General features: G+C 37.5%; 2 protein-coding genes across 8 annotated transcripts in view; one reads left to right on the top strand and one right to left on the bottom strand.

Moving 5' to 3' along the window:
* Window positions 1–7,712, top strand: part of SLCO1A2 (solute carrier organic anion transporter family member 1A2) — a 113,253-nt gene extending 105,541 nt beyond the window's left edge. For 4 of the 5 annotated variants that reach the window (XM_086401852.1, XM_086401853.1, XM_086401854.1 and 1 more), the window contains one exon: window positions 4,861–7,712. In XM_086401852.1, coding sequence (XP_086257978.1) covers window positions 4,861–5,077 — 217 coding nt within the window. In that variant the 3' untranslated portion in view covers window positions 5,078–7,712. Of the gene's footprint in view, window positions 1–4,057; window positions 4,131–4,860 lie in introns of all 5 variants that reach the window. The other variant, XR_015164212.1, reaches the window with a different exon arrangement.
* A 10,180-nt stretch (window positions 7,713–17,892) lies between these two features.
* Window positions 17,893–20,898, bottom strand: part of SLCO1B3 (solute carrier organic anion transporter family member 1B3) — an 83,952-nt gene continuing 80,946 nt past the window's right edge. For all 3 annotated transcript variants that reach the window (XM_086401849.1, XM_086401850.1, XM_086401851.1), the window contains 2 exons: window positions 19,889–20,006; window positions 17,893–18,865 (listed from right to left, as the gene is read on the bottom strand). In XM_086401849.1, the coding sequence (XP_086257975.1) occupies window positions 18,670–18,865; window positions 19,889–20,006 (314 nt within the window). In that variant the 3' untranslated portion in view covers window positions 17,893–18,669. The remainder of the gene's footprint in view (window positions 18,866–19,888; window positions 20,007–20,898) is intronic.

Raw genomic sequence — 20,898 nt, forward strand, 5'->3', positions numbered from 1 at the left:
CTGTTTAATCCTACATCATTCCAGCGTTTTACTAGCTTAAATCCTTACTTCCTTTGGCCATCCACTTCTGATCTTTAAAATATTTTTCTCCCTTGGTAAATTTCACTGACACAGTATTCTTCGTGTTTCTTCAAGTTTTACTTTTTGTAAATATGGATCTGATTTTGAACAAACGTCATCGGACACCAACCTGTTTTTGAACAAAACTCTTCCATTTTTCTCTGTATTTTCAGATTATTTTCCATTTGGAGACCTGAATTCTGTTTAGATTTGTCTTAATTGCTCACTATGGGCAGTAAGACAACTCTTTTAATAACTAAAAAATGATTTGGTATTGTTTAAAAGAGGCTAAGGTCTTCTCTTGATCAGTAAAAGGATATATATGTCAAGAACTGTGAAGAAAGCAGACAATGAGATTCATGTTTTCATCAGTTCCCTTTTCCTCGGTTATACTGACTATAAGACAAAACAGAATTTAAAGTAAGAAAAAATTATAGAGTTAAAAAAGGGTATTATGTAATAATAAAAGAAATACTTTACCAAAAATATATAACAATCATGAATCCATATAAATCTATCACTATAACTTCAAATATATAAAACAAAAATTCACAAAATTACAAGCAGCAGTCTACAGAGTAGAAAATTGCAACACAAACTTTTACAACAAGTGAATATAAAATACAGGTGAAAAATTCATGAGGATATAGTAGATTTGAACCATCTGACTATGCAAGTATTATCTAATATAGTGATTTTTTTTAACCCAACTATCAGCAACCATAGGAAAATAATAGAAATCTCATTGTAAAATAGATTTTAAAAAATATTTTGCATATTATTGCTGTGATACTAAGGAGGGAATAAGATACAGATACACCCAAGAACTAGATCAAATGATCTGCTCCCTCTGTGATTATTTATAGTATCACTATGAAAAAAACTAGGAAAGACCTAAGAACCCAGGGAAGTTGGAAAAGCAAAGGGAAAATGAGCAGATTTGGAGGAGTAAATACTGAGAAACAAAGCAAGCAAAGGAAACCAAAATAAACAAACAACAAAATACTCAAAAAGAGCTTGTAAACTAAAACATTAAAATACATGAATAAATCCAATAGTAAAAATGACAAGCACATAAATTACCAGTTGAAAGGTGACTTCATTCCAGATTAAATTTACTCTAATGTAAGAGTCTGACAAACTTTAAAATAAGATGTTTAACCAGCTCAATAGGATTAAAAATAATAAATTGATAGCATAATACCCATTAAAATGAATAAGAAATAACAAAAAAAATTCTAGGAGAAATAAGAATATGAATAAGAACTCTTGGAAATATTAGAGATTAAATGGTAGCATTGAAATAAAAGGAATTCTAAATAGATAATAAATTTCAAGTCCACATAAGTTAAAATGAGAATTGGTGACCTGAAAGTGGGTATTATAGAAATTATCTGGAATGAAAATTAATGATTTGATCTCATAAACACAAAAGAACCACCTTAATAATTTTAAAGATCAATTAGAAATTAAAAGATATATCTCAGAAATTTTCAAAACAGAGAGCAGAAGAAATAGCAGAAATAAACTAATGAATTAATGGCTTAGAATTTCCTAGAATTTAATAAAGACATACATTTTCAGATCACAAGTGCTCTTTAAATGCCTAGTAGGATGAATTAAATAGACATATCAAAGTGAAATTACAAATGTTCAAATTAAGAAAAAAACATAAGCACAACCCAGAGAAATAAACATATGGCTTATAAAGAAATATGATTCAACCAATAGGGATAGATTATCAACAACCATAGATCCTAATATCTTTATGATCCTTATTGCCTTGGGTTTGGGTTGAAACAAAAACACAAACTAGAGAACAAGAAATGGGCAAATGTGACTGACTGCATATAAAACTAAAAACTTGTTTGTAATTAAAGACACTATAGACAGTGAAGAATGAGAGAACATAAACGTGAGCATCAGGAACTCTCATACACTGCTGGTGGTGAATCAAAACTACTGAAAAAACTTTTGGGAAATATTTACTAAGTTGCAGACATCAAAATGTACCTACTTCCCTTGTGGCTCGGACAGTAAAACATCTGTCTACAATGAGGGTAGACCTGGGTTCGATCCCGGGTTTGGGAAGATTCCCTAGAGAAGGAAATGGCAACCCACTGCAGTACTCTTGCCTAGAAAATCCCATGGATGGAGGAGCCTGGTGCAGGCTACTGTCCATGGGCTCACAAAGAGTCGGACACAAAAGAAAGTGATCGACTTCACTTTCTTTCTTTTCTTTCTTTCTACTAAGTTGCATCCTCTAAAATCCTCAGACATATTTTAGAGACACTCTTGCTCACATGCACAAGGAGACATGTCAACCAAGGTTTATTGCAGTTTTATCAATATTAGAAAAAATCTTAACAAAAGTGTCCAGTAGGAAAATGGATAATAAGCTGTGGAGTGTTTATTACCGAACGCAGGTTTGGTTCGGAGAAGGCAGTGGCAACCCACTCCAGTGTTCTTGCCTGGAAAATCCCATGGGCGGAGGAGCCTGGTAGGCTGCAGTCCATGGGGTCTCGAAGAGTCGGACACGACTGAGTGACTTCACTTTCACTTTTCACTTTCATGCATTGGAGAAGGAAATGGCAAGCCACTCCAGTGTTCTTGCCTGGAGAATCCCAGGGACGGGGGAGCCTGGTGGGCTGCCGTCTATGGGGTCACACAGAGTCGGACACGACTGAAGCGACTTGGCAGCAGCAGCAGCAGCAGCAGGTTTGGTTGCGAGAGGCAGTTTGGTAGAGAGGAAATGCGCTTGAGTCAGAAAAGATGCCCATCTTGGGAGAAGGTGAACTCATGTCCAGAGACCAACTCCAAGGATTCTGCTCAGTCATGACTGTTTTTAAAGGAAAAATATTTGGGGGGGGAAGGATCTCAGTGAATCATCGAGGCAGGGGAGTTGGTTCTGTTTTCTTCTCCTTTGAGTGCAGACTGGCTGACTCTTCAGGTGTTAACTTGCCTGAATGATCTTCCTGCAGGATTGCTAAAAGGGCTGTTGGAGGGCAGAGAGCTTATCATTTTTTAACTATTTAATTCTTCATTCTTACTTCTTTTTATCTAGGAAAAGAATCAACAGGTTAGGCAACACATGGTGTACATTCAAGAAAGCATAAATCAGGAATTAGTTTCAATTGTTTAGTGATTTCTTTACTATAATTAGGTTTTTAAAGTTACAGGGGACAGAAATGGGTAAACAGAAAAGGGGCAAACCAATCGCTTTTATGTTCATATGTTGCAATATAGTTCAAAAGTTAAAAATAAACAATGTAGAACTACACGTATAAGCCTAGTTTTAAAATGGTGGACTGATAGAAAAAAATTTCAGAATAAAAACATAATATTATGCCAATTATTTAAAATGTAAAAATATATGCAATAATTGTATAAAGTATGAGTGGATACATGTGTAATTTGTAAAGCTATCGAAATAAAGTAGGAACAAAATCCATAAAATTCAACATAGTGTTACATCTGGAGTGGGTTAGAATATAATTGGATCATAGGAATACACAGAGGAATTAAATGTATTAATATCTTTTAAATTGGTCTGAAACAAAAATGGCAAAATTTAATCATTTAAAAAACCTGGGTGATGAGTATAAATATGTTTAACTCTTTTTTTCCTTAATTCTTGATATGTTTCCTAATAAGAGAAAATTTTAGAACTAGGAAAATGAATACAAGAAGCAGAAATTCATAAATAGACTATAGACCATCGAGGTAACAAAAAAGCTGTGCTTTTGAAAAGATTAAAATATAATAACAACAATCTGGAAAGGCAAATAAAGAGAAGAGGCGCAAATAAGCACTATTAAAAATGGAAAAAAATATAAATACAGATACTTAGGAATTTTAAACATTGTAATTTGGAAGCATATTAAGTAGAAGTTTTTTAGATAAATATGTATTATCAAATTTTACTATAAATATATAGTACTGTATTTTCATAGTCATTAAAAAATGTGAATGAGTCACAAATTCTCATCTTCCAAAGGCATCAAGTCCAGAAGCTTTGAAGGCAAGTTTTACAAATCTTCAATGAACTGATGATCCCTGCATTATACAAGGTATTCTTGTATAATGGAAAAAGAGGGAAAATTTCCCTGTTCATTTTATAAAGCTACTGCAATCTTGATATTGACATTGGACAAGTTCAGTACAAGGCAAAAAGTACAAGCTGATTTTAGTCATACATGCAAAAAGTTAACAAATTGAATCTATTAATGTGTAAAACCTAACAGAGTTTGTTCTGAATAATAATACTAGTCTTGGCTATTCTGCTAACTACATACAGAAAAATGATTTGGTGATATTTTACAAATTCAAAACTAAAACTTTGAGCAAACTCAGAAGCAAAAGCAATTTCCTTAACCTGATGAAGATCATGTAAGGAAACACAGGAGTAAATATTACAATTAGTGGTGATTCTTTGGAAGCATTCTTGCTAATTCTGAAAAAAACTGCTATCACTGTCAGTATTAAATTTAAGTTAGTATATTTAATGTAAAAAGATAAAATAAAAACAGTAACACAAGATTAAAAAGAGGAAAATAAATTTTGATTTTCCTGGATAAAAAATTCCCCAAATCATTTTAACAAAAGTTAGAATTCATCAGCTAATGAATGAAAGTTCATTAGGTTCATTCCTAAGATTCACGGGATTCATTCCTAAGGCTGACATGCAAAACAATTAGCTGCTGTTGTCCTTGTGGGGTAAAATATTAATAATTAAAAATATGCAAAACTAGTTGTATCTTTGTAAGTTTTAATATATTTTAACTTTTTTTTTTAAAATAGATACATCTATCTTGGATTACCGGCAGCACTAAGAGGATCAAGCTATATTCCAGCCTTTTTGATCCTCTTTATTTTGAGGAAGTATCGACTACCTGGGGAAAATGCCTCTTCAGAAACTATGCTTGTGGCAAAGTTTACAGGGAAGGAAAATGAGGGCAAAGAAATGGATCAAAATGCCAAAGTTTTGAATGATGATGAATTGAAAACAAAGCTGTAATACTCTTTTATATTATGCTTTCCAGAATTGGAAAACACAATACAACTTAATCATTTTTAAAATCAATAGAGGTATGGCAGATAACTTTTCCTTATTTTTAAGAACCTTAACATTTTTTTTTTTAACTCAAGAAGAAAAAATATTCATGATAGTATTTCTGAGGCAACAATGGCATTTGAGATTTTCCTCAGAGAGACATTTATAAACAAAACAGGATATTAGAACCAGCTTTATTTTCATGTTAAATTGTTAAAACAACAATTTTTCTTTTAACTCACGCAAAATATTTCCCACATCTCTTCCAAATGATTTTTGAAAATTTCCTATTATGAAAATCTATTTAATTCTACTGAAATCCTGCTTTGATATCATGATTATTAGGAGACTGAAATTCTTTTCTTCGTATGTGAATATTTAAGGATTTTGCTCAAATTTAAGTGAACAAAGTGAAAGAGGTGAACAAAGTCAAAGACTTTAAGTGAAAGAAGCCTAAATATTTTTTAATTCTATTTTGGAATTTTTCTTTAACTCTTCCTATTCATTCCAGAAATGATTCTTTTAAAATAGATTATGAAATTCTGTCCTTTATAAAATAAAGGACAGAAATGGTATGGACCTAACTGAAGCAGAAGATATTGAGAAGAGGTGGCAAGAATACATAGAAGAACTATACAAAAAAGATCTTCATGATCCAGATAATCATGATGGTGTGATCACCAACCTAGAGCCATTTTGGAATGCGAAGTCAAGTGGGCCTTAGGAAACATCAGTATAAACAAACCTAGTGGAAGTGGAGGAATTTCAGTTGAGTTATTACAAATCCTAAAAGATGGTGCTGTGAAAATGCTGCACTCAATATGTCAGCAAATTTGGAAAACTCAGCAGCGGCCACAGGACTGGAAAAGGTCAGTTTTCATTCCAATCCCAAAGAAAGGCAATACCAAAGAATGCTCAAACTACCACACAATTGCACTCATCTCACACGCTAGTAAAGTAATGCTCAAAATTCTCCAAGCCAGGTTTCAACAGTATGTGAACTGTGAACTTCCAGATGTTCAAGCTGGTTTTAGAAAAGGCAGAGCTACAGGGTGGGAAGATTTGGGAGAATGACATTGAAACATGTAAAATATCATGTAAGAAACGAGTTGCCAGTCCAGGTTCGATGCACAATACTGGATGCTTGGGGCTAGTGCACTGGGATGACCCAGAGGGATGGTATGGGGAGGGAGGAGGGAGGAGGGTTCAGGATGGGGAACACATGTATACCTGTGGCGGATTCATTTTGATATTTGGCAAAACTAATACAATTATGTAAAGTTTAAAAATAAAATAAATTAAAAAAAAAAAAAAAGAAAAGGCAGAGGAACGAGAGATCAAATTGCCAACATCTGTTGGATTATTGAAAAAGCAAGAGAGTTCCAGAAAAATATCTAGTCCTGCTTTATTGACTATGCCAAAGCCTTTGATTGTATGGGCCACAACAAACTCTGGAAAATTTGGAAGGAGATGGAAATACTGGACAACCTGACCTGCCTCTTAAGAAATCTGTATGCAGGTCAGGAAGCAACAGTTAGAACTAGCATGGAACAACAGACTGGTTCCAAATAGGGAAAGGAGTACGTCAAGGCTGTGTATTGTCACCCTGGTTATTTAACTTACATGCAGAGTACATCATGAGAAACGCTGGACTGGAAGAAGCACAAGCTGGAATCAAGTCTGCAGGGAGAAATATCAATAACCTCAGATATGCAGATGATACCACCCTTATGGCAGAAAGCAAAGAACTAAAGAGCCTCTTGATGAAAGTGAAAGAGGAGAGTGAAAAAGTTGGCTTAAAACTCAACATTCAGAAAACGAAGATCATGGCATCTGGTCCCATCACTTCATGGCAAATAGGCAAACAGTGTCAGACTTTATTTTTTTGGGCTCCAAAATTACTGCAGATGGTGATGGCAGCCATGAAATTAAAAGATGCTTGCTCCTTGGAAGAAAAGTTGTGACCAACCTAGACAGCATATTAGAAAGCAGAGACATTACTTTGCCAACAAAGGTCCATCTAGTCAGGCTATACTTTTTCCAGTAGTCATGTATGGATGTGAGAGTTGGACTATAAAGAAAGCTGAGTGCCGAAGAATTGATGCTTTTGAACTGTGGTGTTGGAGAAGACTCTTGAGAGTCCCTTGGACTGCAATGAGATCCAACCAGTCTGTCTTAAAGGAGATCAGTCCTGAATGTTCATTGGAAGGACTAATGCTGAAGCTGAAACTCCAGTACCTTGGGTACCTGATGCAAAGAACTAACTCATTGGAAAAGACCCTGATGCTGGGAAAGATTGAAGGGGGGAGGAGAAGGGGACTACAGCAGATAAGATGGTTGGATGGCATCACTGACTCAATGGACATGAGTTTGAGTAAACTCCAGGAGTTGGTGATGGACAGGGAAGCCTGGCGTGCTGCAGTCCATGGGGTTGCAAAAAGTTGGACACAACTGAGTGACTGAACTGAACTGAACTGACTCACTAATATGCTATCACTTGCTTTCTGTTCATTCCTTCCTTTGTGATTCATATCATATATTTCTCATTTTTCCAGAGTACTGACAAACTTAAGCAAGTAATTAAAAATCATGTAGCAAAGATTGTTGGTTTTTTTTTTTCTTCAGCTATTCAAACTTAGCAACTAAACTCTGCAGACCAATATGATCCCCTGAAAATTGGTTGCATCATTTAAGAAGAAAGCAACAGAGAGGACTGAGTAGAACAGGTTTGGGTGGAGGATTAAAAGTTAAATTCTGTGCTTGTGAAATTTGACATTTCATCTCTGACTGTATTAAAAAGAACCATGATTCAAGACAGGAAGAGTGTTGACACTGGAGAATGGAGCTAAAATCATCGCAACTGAGGAGTTCCAACTCAGGAGAGGTGTGCCAACTGTGATGAGGGACCATTGGGTATTGGGGTGAAATGAAACTTGGATCTGCTGTATTTGGGAAGGGAGGAAATGGGACAGTGGTCTGGAAGGTAAAAGAGGAGCGAGGACTCACCTTGTATCCAGAGAGTTGTGAGAAAAACAGCTACCATATGAGAAGCTTTTGGGGGAAGCAGAGTCCTCAGGAGAAACCCAGATTTTGGTGAGGCTGAAGCTGTGAAAAAGAATGCTGGTTTATGAGTTTTAGAATATGAACAGTTTTGGAGATGAGGGACTCAGAATTCCAGAGGATGCACTGAAAGTGGGAAGATTTCAAAATTTGAGTCTGAGAGAAAAAGTTGATAATTGGAAGTATGGAAATTAGACAATGAAAACTAGAAGGGGATGAGAGATCATCTGGAATTCTGGGAATTTTTAGGTAACTGACACAGAGAGATGAGTCCTGATGGATTTCAGGGCAGATGGTGTTGGCAAGACCATGAGTGTCAAAATCAGGCGGTGTCATGACTGGGTTCCCTCATGACTCCTTGTCACGGAAGCAAACTGAAAAAGCAGAGTCTTGCTTGAGTACCTGTGGCTTTTTCTTGACTACTATTGATGGGTTTAAAGTGATCAGGGAAAGCTGAGTCTTAACTCTATGCACGGTTCACCCACTTGAATACCCTAAATGGAGCAAAGTAGGTCAAGAGAGATATGATTTTGGACCCAGTGTCTTGGGCTCACCCTTATTCCTTGCTGGGAAAGATGACATTTTACTGTAGGGTTCTCTTTTGATGGTTCTTGAGTGTTGGAATGCTTTGTGACCACTCCTGACCTCTGTTGTTCAAGTTCATGAAGCCTGGGAAAGTCAATTATTTTTCTGGGCATTTGGCCTCTCTCAGGATAGGGTAAAAGTAAAAGTATAGCAGATGAAAGTAGAGGAGAGAAACAGCAGGAAACAGGTAATGGGAAGCCTAGAGTCATTCATGGTCTTATTTAATATTGCGAGGAGCCTAAGTTCTTAGAATAAGAAATGATTTAATATATTATTTATAATTGTAAATATAACTAATATTTATGGGAACTTTACAAATAAGTACTTAGAAAAACCATGAAAATTGGGGAAAAGCATAAAGGGAAGGAGAGAAATGTTTCATATTTTATAGCACAGAGTTAAATGTGTTTTAATCATGATAAATTCAGATAAAATTGGCAAACACATCTTATCAGAACCACAGAGAAGTGGTTGCCTCTGCTGCATCAGACCCAGGAAGAGATGCAAAGAGCAATGCATTTTTGTCTCTTTTATATTCTGATTTCTTTTCCCTGCGATTCGCTTCCCTGGTGGCTCAGATGCGGGAGACCTGGGTTTGATCCCTGGGTCAGGAAGGATTCCCTGGAGAAGGAAATGGCAACCCACTCCAGTACTCTTGCCTAGAAAATCCCATGGATGGAGGAGCCTGGTGCAGGCTACTGTCCATGGGGTTGCAATGAGTTGGACATGACTGAGTGACTTCACTTTCCCTGTGCATGTAAAATACAACGAAAAAGTAATGTTTCACAGAGAACACATCAGCAAAAACAATAAAAAAAGAAGTAGGGCATTTTACAGTCAGGGAAGAAACTGAGTCCTCCAATTGTGAGAGCTTCAAAGGTTCTCCAGTGGGTGTTTATTGAACAATTTATTTTCTATGCTTGGTTCTAGAGGATATGCGTGTTGTTGCATGTATGTAAGGACATGGTAACAAACTAAGTTGTAGGCTGTAAAATTCAAGTTGGTGCCATCTTATTAGGTGAATACATATACATAGAAAACAATGACAGAACGACAAACAGCACAAAGTAATTTCAAACCCTATGGACATAAGATGAATCACTAAGTAATCAGAGTTTTTTTTCTTTTTTTTTTTTCCCAAAAGCTTCTCATCCGGTCTTTAGGGTAATGATGACTCTGGGTTGATAAAAGAAAGATTAACACTGTGTCTTGATTTACAGAAGGGTAGAAACAAATGTAAGAACATCTCTTTTGCTGCTGGCTACAGTTACAGAGACTACAAGCTTTGATCAATGAGATACTGGCAGAGGCATAGATGGGAAGGGATTTCTTTCCAAAATAAGAAGACAAAGCTTTCTGGGAAGACATTTTGCCCTTTTTCCTTCTTCCTTTGGGAAGTGAGGATGCTAGACTCAAGGAGTGACAAGAAGCACTGGGATGAAAGATGATGAAACATGGTGTGGCAGGGAGACAGGAAGAGCCTGGTCACTAGCAGAGGCAGGGCTGAGTTTTATGGATTTTTAAGCTTACCAAATTTGAGAGAGAGGCCTATAAAAAAATTCAAAATGGGGACTTCCCTGTGACCCAGTGGCTAAGACTCCATGCTATCAATGCAGGGGGCTCAGGTTTTATCCCTGGTCAGGAAACTAGATCCTGCAGTTAAGACCTGGTGCAGCCAAATAAATAAATAAATATTTTTACTAAATTCAAGATGATGAATACAAAATAAAGTTAAAAGTGAATATTTATTTAGAATAAGAATCAAAAAAAGTCATAACAAATTCCATGCACTATACTTCAAGAGGATCATGATTTTTTTTTTAATCCCAATGCAAACATTAGAGTTAAATGGGAAATTTAATTTTAATAAAGGTTTCCTGCTGAGTCCCTTGGGCAGCAAGGAGATCAAACCAATCAATGCTAAAGGAAATCAACCCTGAATATTCATTGGAAGGACTGATGCTGGAGCTCCAATATTTTGGCCACCTGATGTGAAGAGTTGACTCATTGGAAAAGACCCTGATGCTGGGAAAGATTGAAAGCAGGAGGAGAAGGGGATGACAGAGGATAAGATGGTTGGATGGCATCACTGACTCAATGGACATGAGTTTCCTCAAACTCCCGGAGATGGTGAAGAACAGGGAAGTCTGGTGTGCTGCAGTCCATGGGATCACAAAGAGTCAGACACCACTGAGCAACTGAACAACAACAACTTCTAAGGAAGAGAAGCTTTTCCACGAGGACGGGCAACAAAAACTGTAGCTTGAGGTGCTGGTGAAAACTCCTGTGGCTGGGAAGGGCAGCAGGAAGAAAAGCTCCACCACCCAGGGAAGGACAGGTCACCCCCAAGACCCTGGTTCACCAAACCTTCCTGTCTCCATAGCCATGTCCACATGAGACAAGAGATAGGGTCCAGGCTAAGAAGGTGGAATTGGTGCCCTCTAAAACATCAGGAGTGAGGGAGGAGCTGAGTTCTGCTCATATAAGAGATCAAAGAACTCATATTCCTCATTCTCAAAGTCAAAGAGACCTTCTTGACTATAAACATACAGAAAGGCTCCTTGGAAGTCAAAGGAGAGGGGGCATCACCTCATAGTGATATCAACCTACTCATAGGCCTCTTCACTAGAATTCATCTTGGCTAAGAGATCCAGGTGCACACATGGAGGATCCTATTGTTGTTGACTTTAGGATTGACTAGTTTGATCTCCTTGGTGTCCAAGGGACTCTCAAAAGTCTTCTCCAGCACCACAGTTCAAACATCGTTTCTTTGGTGCTCAGCTTTCTTTACAGTCCAACTCTCACTTTCATATATGACTACTGGAAAACCATAGCTTTAACTCTATCGACCCTGAGATCAGCCAAATAGAGATTCAGAACCAAGCAAAGCAAGATGATTTGCTGAAGAAAAAACCAGAAGAAATGCCCCATAAAAGGGATTCAAACTACCATGAGGGCTTGACTCTCTCTGAGCCTGCCTATGTGCCTGCTATCCACATGGACTCTTTTTCCTCCTAATAAACAAACGCTTAACTTGTTTTATTACTTTCCATCTCTATGTGGAAATTCATTTCTGTGCAGTTGGTGGGCCAGGGCCTTGTCTCTGGTCACTGGTCCCTGATGTTCTAGTGGTTGGGATCCAGTGCTCTCACTGACTTGGCCTGACCTCCGTCTCGGGCTGGGAACCAAAACCTTGCTTCAAGCTGCTGCAGACTGAGGCCACCCGAGATCACACCCATGGTAACAAGGATCCAGTAAAAAGAAGAGTGGGATATATTTGGGTGAGTGGCAAGAGACAGATTTTTCATGGGTAGCATGGCAAAGGGAGAACCAAATCCACAAAGGTAAAGATCCCAAATAAAGTTTTCCCAGAGGAATTTGAAGCTCTTGGTGCACTGAGGGTAATCATGCGTGTGTGCACGCATGCTCACTCTGTGGTGTCCGACTCTTGCGACTCCATGCATTCTAGCCTGCCAGGCTCCTCTGTCTATGGAGTTTTCCAGGCAAGAATACTGGAGTGGGTTTACATTTTCTACTCCACGGGAATCTTCGTGATCCAGGGATCGAACCTGTGTCTCCTGCATTGGCAGGTGGATTCTTTACCACTGAGCCACCTGGGAAGTTCCTGAGGGTAACCAGTGCAACAACACACCTCAAACCCAGCTTCACTCTTGATACAGAGCCCACACTAAAGGTCTAGCAGAAGGAAAGATGTGCTCATCTCCAAGTTTGAAAAATACTTACCTCCATGTCAACTGTCGGCTACTACATGTATGCTGCTAAGTCGCTTCAGTCGTGTCCAACTCTGTGCGACCCCATAGACGGCAGCCCACCAGGCTCCCCCATCCCTGGGATTCTCCAGGCAAGAACACTGGAGTGGGTTGCCATTTCCTTCTCCAATGCATGAAAGTGCCTTCAACAAAGAATTACAAGACATAAAAAGGTAATAAAAAATACAGAATAGACAATCATCAACCCCAAACCCAGATAAAAAACAGATTCATCAAATTATTAGAATTATTAAAAAATAACTTAAAAAAAGTGAATGTGACTCAAAAGGACAATTTCACAGAGGGTTTAAATGTATAGAATCATTATGGGAGGATCAGTCTTAAACATAATGGTGAATAGACAAAAGCTGTTTAGTGCTTATGATTTCACTTTTATGTTACTTTTGCTCTTGCTTTCTGAATATCTTCATGTTTTCTACTTCCACTCCTTTCAAAAATATATTGCTTAAAAATGATTTAAATTTCATGCCCACTGTGATTGGAATCTCACTCTGGATAAATATATGATCTCTTCCAACCGAACTAGAGATGAAGTCTTAATTCAAAGGCATAATGTTCTAAGGATATAAGTTGAAACAGCCTCAAGTTTAACAGTGGAGATTGGTTGAGACTCAGAAGTGTATCTGTGGGGTTTTTTTTAGTGATAATTTTAAAATTTTATTGTTGACTTAAAAATGCACAATGTGGGAGTTGTAAGTTAAGTTTTATTGGGGGCAAAATGAGGACTATCACCCAGGAGACAGATTTCGGATAGCTCTGAGAAACTACTTCTAGGAGGCAGAGGGCAAGGTCAGTATGTATGTAGTTTTGGTGAAGGGAGAATACATGCAATCAAGCCCATATTTTTTGCAGAAGATTTCTGCTAGTCATGAGGAGTAGTCATCACCATTAAGGATCTTAGAACTTTTCTAGAGATGAAGAGGTACAGGAACAAGAACTGGCTCCTGAAAATATCTGACTATCTGAAGCTCTATTCTGCCATTTTTCCCAGAGCACAGAGTACCTCATTTCTGCCCTCCACCGTGAACTCCTCTTAGAGGGTGTTGAAAGTCAGCAGCTGCAGCAGCATATGATTTAATCCTTGTAGAGATAGATGGCAAGTGCCAATGTGTAGTTGACACCACTTTTCATCTACTTCCGAGGACATTCCCTTTACAAAACCTTGTAGTCTTATAAACTACAGGTTTAGAGTTGATGTTGCTGAAACCACACTGCTTATCTAATCATCTCATCACGTTGGTTCCTGGTTTCCATGTGGTGAGCAAGCCTATATAGGGTTTCCCAGGTGGTGCTAATGGTAAGGAACCTGCCTGCCAATGAAGAGACATGGGTTCGACCCTTGGGTCGGGAAGATCCCCTGGAGGAGAGTATGGCAATCCATTCCAGTATTCTTGCCTAGAGAATCCCATATACAGGGGAGCCTGGTGGTCTACAGTCCACAGGGTTGCAAAGAGTCAGACACGACTGAAGCAACTTAGCACAGTGCACAAGGGCACCTTAATGAAGGTGCACAAGAGAAAAGTGACAATGACCACTGCCAAATTGGTTGTGATTCATTCTTAATACTTTTTTCAGGGGGTACAGTCTCCACAAAGATGAATATTAAAATTGAGACAAGACTAGCATGGTCCCTATGAATGAGATACATGAACATTTTTATTCTAATATTTATTACATTGTATATTATCATACATTTGTATTTTTAAGTCTTTAATAAATTTGCTAGAATACTGCTTCTGCTTTGTGTTTTGGTTTTTTAGCCAGAAGTCATGTGGGATCTTAGCTCCCCAATCAGGGATTGAACTCACACCTCCCACTCTCTAGTTTGGAAGTTGAAGTCTTAGCCACTTGACCACAAGAGAATATATTATCATACATTTGTGTGCCTATTCTTCACCTCATTTGTGGGTTTCCAAAGGGCCAAGATTCTGTTTCATAAATGTTTTAACTCTCTTGTGCTTAGCATCAGATGGCAGTCAAAAAATACTTTTTTCACATTAAAAAATTTACCTTTTCATTTGAAAATATTAAAGAAAATCTTCAAAATATCAGAAACCATCATTATTTATCCAATGACTTAATGCAGCTATTTTTGCATGCTGTTTTTAGTTCTTTTTATAACATTCATATTTCATGTGACTGGCACTTCTGGAGTTCATTCACTCATTCATTCTTTCAAGAATAATTGATAAAGCACCTATTTGTCAGACACTGACTAGATATTGGGGGCTTCCCTAGTGGCTCAGATGGTAAAGAGACCTGGGTTCGATCCCTGGGTGGTGAAGATCCCTTGCAGAAGGAAATGGCAACCCACTCTTGTGTGGGGTCACAAAGAATTGGACATGACTGAGCAGAAACATTACTTTGCCAACAAAGGTCCATCTAGTCAAGGCTATGGTTTTTCCAGTAGTCATGTATGGATGTGAGAGTTGGACTGTGAAGAAAGCTGAGTGCAGAAGAATTGATGCTTTTGAACTGTGGTGTTGGAGAAGACTCTTGAGAGTCCCTTGGACTGCAAGGAGATCCAACCAGTCCATTCTAAAGGAGATCAGTCCTAGGTGTTCATTGGAAGGACTGATGCTAAAGCTGAAACTCCAGTACTTTGGCCACCCCATGCGAAGAGTTGACTCATTGGAAAAGATTCTGATGCTGGGAGGGATTGGGGGCAGGAGGAGAAGGGGACGACAGAGGATGAGATGGCTGGATGGCATCACCGACTTGATGGACGTGAGTTTGAGTGAACTCCAGGAGTTGGTGATGGACAGTGGGGCCTGGCGTGCTGCAGTTCATGGGGTTGCAAAGAGTTGGACAAGACTGAGTGACTGAATTGAACTGAACTGAACTGAGCGACTTTCACTTTCAACTAGATAGAAGGAATAAAATAAGCAGGTAAAATGAGTTCAGTTTCTACCCTCCTAGAGCTTGTGACTAGTGGGGTACACAGACAGTTATCAAATAACCATAATAAGTATAAAATTACCATTTTGATAAATGCTATACTGCTACAAATATATTGGAAGTTTTTTGTTTTTTTTTTTTTAACAAATGAGGAAGTCAGAGACATTGAAGGAATAGTGACTGAACTTAGATTTGAAGGCTGAGAAGCAGTTACATGGAAAAAAGAGCATTTCAGGAAAAAACATCATAACCAAAGACCCCATTTCGTGAAGGTTAAAGAGAGTGTGAAGACACAGTGTAAATAAGGAGACCTCAGTCTGGATACTCAAGTCTTTCTTCAGAGCAGGAAGTCATTCTACCACTAAATTTCTGATTAATATTTCTTTTCCAACTCCATTTCTTCCTCAAAAATAGATTCCTTAGGTTGGTGCTTTGTTTGTCCTCTAAATAACTTACCTTTATTTCACAAATTGCTTCTTTATCTTTTTATTCTACATTTTCACTGATTTTTAAAATATCTACTCTTCTTTAGATTCTATTCCCACATGAAGTGAAGTCGTTCAGTCATGTCCGACCCTTTGCGACCCCATGGACTGTAGCCTACCACGCTCCTCCGTCCATGGGACTTTCCAGGTGAGAGTACTGGAGTGGGTTGCCATTTATAGGTCATTACAAATATTGAGAAGAGTTCCCTGTACTATACAATAGGTTCTTATTAGTTACCTATTTTATATAAAGTAGGTGTGTATTTGTCAATCCCAGTCTTCCAGTTCATCCCTCACCCTCCCATCCCCCTTTCCCCCTTGGTAACCATAAGTTTGTTTTCTATGTCTATGACTCTATTTCTGTCTTATAAAAAGGCTCATTTGTACTTTTTTTTTTTTTTAAGATTCCACATATAAGTGGTATCATACGATATTTGTCTTTCTCTGTCTGATTCACTCCACTCAGTATGATAATCTCTAGGTCCATCCATATTGTTACAAGTGGGATTATTTGTTTTTTTCCAAATGTATCTTCTTCATCATGGATTTAGGTTTTGGGCCATTGACTTCTTTCAATTTTATCCAATGTATGGTTTAACTAGAGTCTTGCATTATTTTGGTTCCTCAAAGACTTTTATTATCATATTCTTATCTCTGTTGGTTTTTTCCCCTAGAATCTATATTTATGTTTTATAAATGCAATTGAATTAAAGATTAATATTTATTCTGGATTCTTGGATTCTGAAGTAGACCAAATAATCTGTTCCTTTCCTTCACTGTACATGTCACATATAAATATAAAATTATCTTTTAATTTATATAATTTTATAAAATTGTATAATTTAATCTTGTTAATGTTCTTCTTCCCCTTTAAAGGGTAACCTCCATGAAGTAGGGTCCTTCTTTGTTTATTTTACAGTTATATTTCATTTTACCTATCAGTTTCTTGACATTCAATAATTGTTGAAGAACTAAATATTGAAGATACTGCCTTTATTTTCATGCAATGTTTTAAAAAACAGCTCTGTAATTTTCTCTCTTTATTTTTTAATGAGACAAGATCCCATTAGACCTGTCATATAGTAACGTTGCCTGTGGGTGATTTTTCCAAATTTCTGCTTTTTTGATTAATGAATCCTTCTTAGGTCTACAGTTTGACAACAGGTTAATATCTATAACTTCCAATGTAATTCTCAGATTCCAGCAAGCATTTGTGGGGTGTGTCTTTGGTATACTCAGGGATATTGTCTCCTATCATATGGATTGGTTTTTTGTGTCTCTTTATCAAGAGTTCTATGTAAATTTTTAAAAATAATTTTGTTTATTTATTTTTGGTTGTGCTGGGTCTCCATCGCTGCATAGGCTTTTCTCTGGCTGTGGAGTCTGGGGGCTGTTCTCTAGGTGCGGTGTGCAGGTTTCTCATCGCAGTGGCTTCTCTTGTTATGGAGCGTGGGTTCTAGGGTGCACGGGCGTCAGTAGCTGTGGCACGTGGGCTCAGTAGTCGCAGCTCCCGGGCTCTAGAGCACAGGCTCAGCTAGTTGTGGCTCGGGGGCTTTGTTGCTCCACTGCACGTGAGATCTTCCTGGATCGGGGTAGAACCTGTGTCTCCTGCATTAGCAGGCAGATTCTTTACCACTGAGCCACCAGGGGAGCCCTATGGGGACTTTTTTAAAGGGGAGATCCAGGCTTGTACCACAAATGTTTAGAACCAGAATCTTGGGTGGGTGTATGATTGTGATTTCTTTAAAAACATGTTTCACAGGTGATTTTAATGACCTCTAACTTTTTATCTTTTAGCCTGAGAATAAAACTACAGTTTTTAGCTTTTGTTATAAAAAGCTGTCATCACTAGCAAATGCAATGTTCAGATATTTGTTCTCATACACTCCACTTCTTGTCCAACTTGTGGAGGTGTCAAAGATGTCTCTTTATGCACTAAACACAAACACACAAAGCCAGGCAGTTTTGAGACAATTGATAAATGATTCAGTGCAGACTCCATTTCTTATAGAGAGCAGACAAAGTGAAGACACACCTTTAAACGGGCTTTGCTTTCTCAAGTTAATGTCAGTGTTTCTTAATCCACTTCCATGGACCTGAAGAAAACTTAATGCAGCCTGTAATATGCTGACAATGGCAACTTGCAAATTTTCGATTAGCTCTATTTCTTCAGTAGTATTTTAATAAGAGGTTGGAAGAATATGCATCAAGGGTTGTGTGATAGTCAAACACAATTTCAAATTATAAAATAATAAGGTCTGAGAAGTATATAACTTAATTCACAAATGACAGATGTCATGATAGCATAAGCCCTCCGTTATAATAGACTTTAGGTTTGAATAACATGGTCCAAACTGGTTTATTTGTAAGGTATCAGGCTTTTCTCCATATTTAGCCTATTAATTTCTGTCTTCCTTTTTCACCTATACCTATTTTCTAGTCACTGGTTTTATTGTACTACAATCATCTGAACAAATATTTTTTTTCTGTTACATATTAATTATAACTTTCACCTTAAATTTGTATGGATCATGCATTCTAATCTTAACCACAAACACATAGTCATATGTTAACAATGAGTACTCCCATTTTTTTTCCCTTTGGTTTTGGCTCCATCATTAGTATAGAATGTGGAAATTGTCAGTGAAAAGACCAGGAACTACTCAAAAATAACATCCTACTCAATTAATACAATGTTAGTTGAAAACACAGCAGCAGAAAAAGAATTTTTTCTTCTCTAAATATGTGTTTCATGGTCCACTTTGGCATCATTAATTAATGGTCCTGAATTTGCTTCATTCACGGCTTTTGTTTCATTTTCTGATGCCTTAATATCTTTCCCTTGGTATTTTTTCTTCATAGCAAAAATCAATACAACGAATAAAACAAGGGCTGGGAATTTTAAGCCTGTAGTCAAGCCAAAGAAAGTATGTCTGTGAAAAGAGAAAAAAGAATCCATGTATAAAACACTTTACATTGCTGCTCTCCAGTATGCAGAAGACCTTAAAAAATGATGCTTGAAATCTTATGTACAAATACTGAAGTAGCGATTCCAGTGATTCTTTTGATAGGAGCAGAAGCAGCCTGTGATTATTTTTAAAGGAATGTTAACCACAGAAGCCAAGATTGGTTCAAGATCTGCCCAAGTGCTATCCATAAAGTAAGGTGTGTTTGGAATGTTTAACTTTCTCAAAGACTGATTAGTTCATGTGTAATGAGAACAGATTATAAAGGAAATGAAGTGACTGTGAGATAATCGAATCCATTTAGATTGAACCAGGAGCCTATGTTTACCTTATGGGCTTATGGCCCACAAGATCCTTGTAGTCTACTGAAAATTTTTTTACAACAACTACATAAAATTACCTAGCGTGCACGATCTATTCCTGTGATTTTCAACTGGTTGAATATTAGAATCACCTGAGGAGATTTTAAAACCCTCATTCCCCGGGCCATACCCCCCAGACCAATTAAATCAAAATTGCTGAAGATAGGACACATATATTAGCATTTTTAGGGGATTCCCTGGTGGTCCAGTGGTTGGGATTCTGTACTTTCACTGCTGAGGGTGTGGGTTCAATCCCTGTTTGGGGAGCTAAGATCCTAGCAAGCTGTGTGGTACAGCCAAAAAAAGAAAAAAAAATTAGTACTTTTAAAAGCTCCTCAGGTGATTATAATGAGCAAGAAAAATTGATGACCACTGACCTTGTAGGTTAGTCTCATAATGTTGTTAACTAAATGTTGACAAACTTTTATGCAAAAGATACTTTGAACAGTTATTGGGTTTAACTGAAGGTGAATGGAATCAATTCTATAACTTTGAGCTATTTATAAACTTTATTAAATGGTGGCTATAATTATTAATACTGTTACTACACTGAAAATGATATCTCATTCTTTAGGAATTAACAGAGTCAAAGGAAAAAAATAAATGAAGTATGTTTATGACAACTTACCCATATAACAAGGAATTATATAACCTGCAAGAGCCTTGCTTCCCATAGTTGTTGATGGACCACTTCATACAAGCTCTATCAATCAGAGCTCCAAAATATATAGGAGCTGGAATTCCTCCTGTAACATCAGATGAGAAGATGTCAATGGAGGAGAATGTTTCAAAGGAAACAGTGACATTCCACATTGATACATTTTGGATTATGTAGAAGTTGAAAATTTTGGAGGACTCATCCATTGATTTGGTCTAACTCTACTTAAGAATCAAGATTACTGGGACTTTCCTGCTGCTCCAGTGGTTAGGACTTCCCCTTGCAATGCAAGGTGTGAGGGTTTGATCCCTAATCAGGGAGCTAAGATTTCATATGCATTGTGGTCAAAAACTAAAACATAAAGTAGGAGAGATATTGTAACAAATTCAATAAAGCCTTACAAAAAAGCATAGTTATTTTTTTAAAAAAGATTCAAAATTATTAGGAATCTCCAAAGCTCAAATCACATACAATAGCAAAGGCATCTTTTATCTACCTTTACCATGCCAACACACATAGGGAAAAAATGAGATTACATGTCTTTACATTGTTCTTCTTGTAATACTAATTAACTTAAGCCTGGTTGGTAAAAAGCAGAAAACTGTCAGTAAAACACAGAAGTTATGTTGGTCATATGTAATTTTTTTCTTAGGCAAGGACAGCTGAAATAGAAGGAGTAGAGATATAACTTCACAGGGAAAGTAAAAAGCTCTTTGCTCAAATGCAAAGACAGAAGCTGCAAAGACAGAAGATTTTTCAACTCGATTTTTAAGCAAAATTTAAGGTGAATGCCAGGTTTTACTGGTGGATCAGTGGTAAAGAATGCACCTGCCAATGCAGGAGATGCAGTTTCAATCCCTGGGTCTAGAAGATCTCCTGGAGGAGGACATGGCAACCCACTCCAGTATTCTTGCCAGGGAAATCCCATGGACAGAGGTGCCTGGCAAGCTACAGTCCAATGGGGTCACAAAAGAGTTGGA

The sequence above is a fragment of the Bos grunniens genome, chromosome 5 (assembly GCF_055505025.1).
Source record: "Bos grunniens cultivar Pamir isolate PY7600 chromosome 5, Bosgru_T2T1.0, whole genome shotgun sequence".
NCBI lineage: Eukaryota > Metazoa > Chordata > Mammalia > Artiodactyla > Bovidae > Bos > Bos grunniens.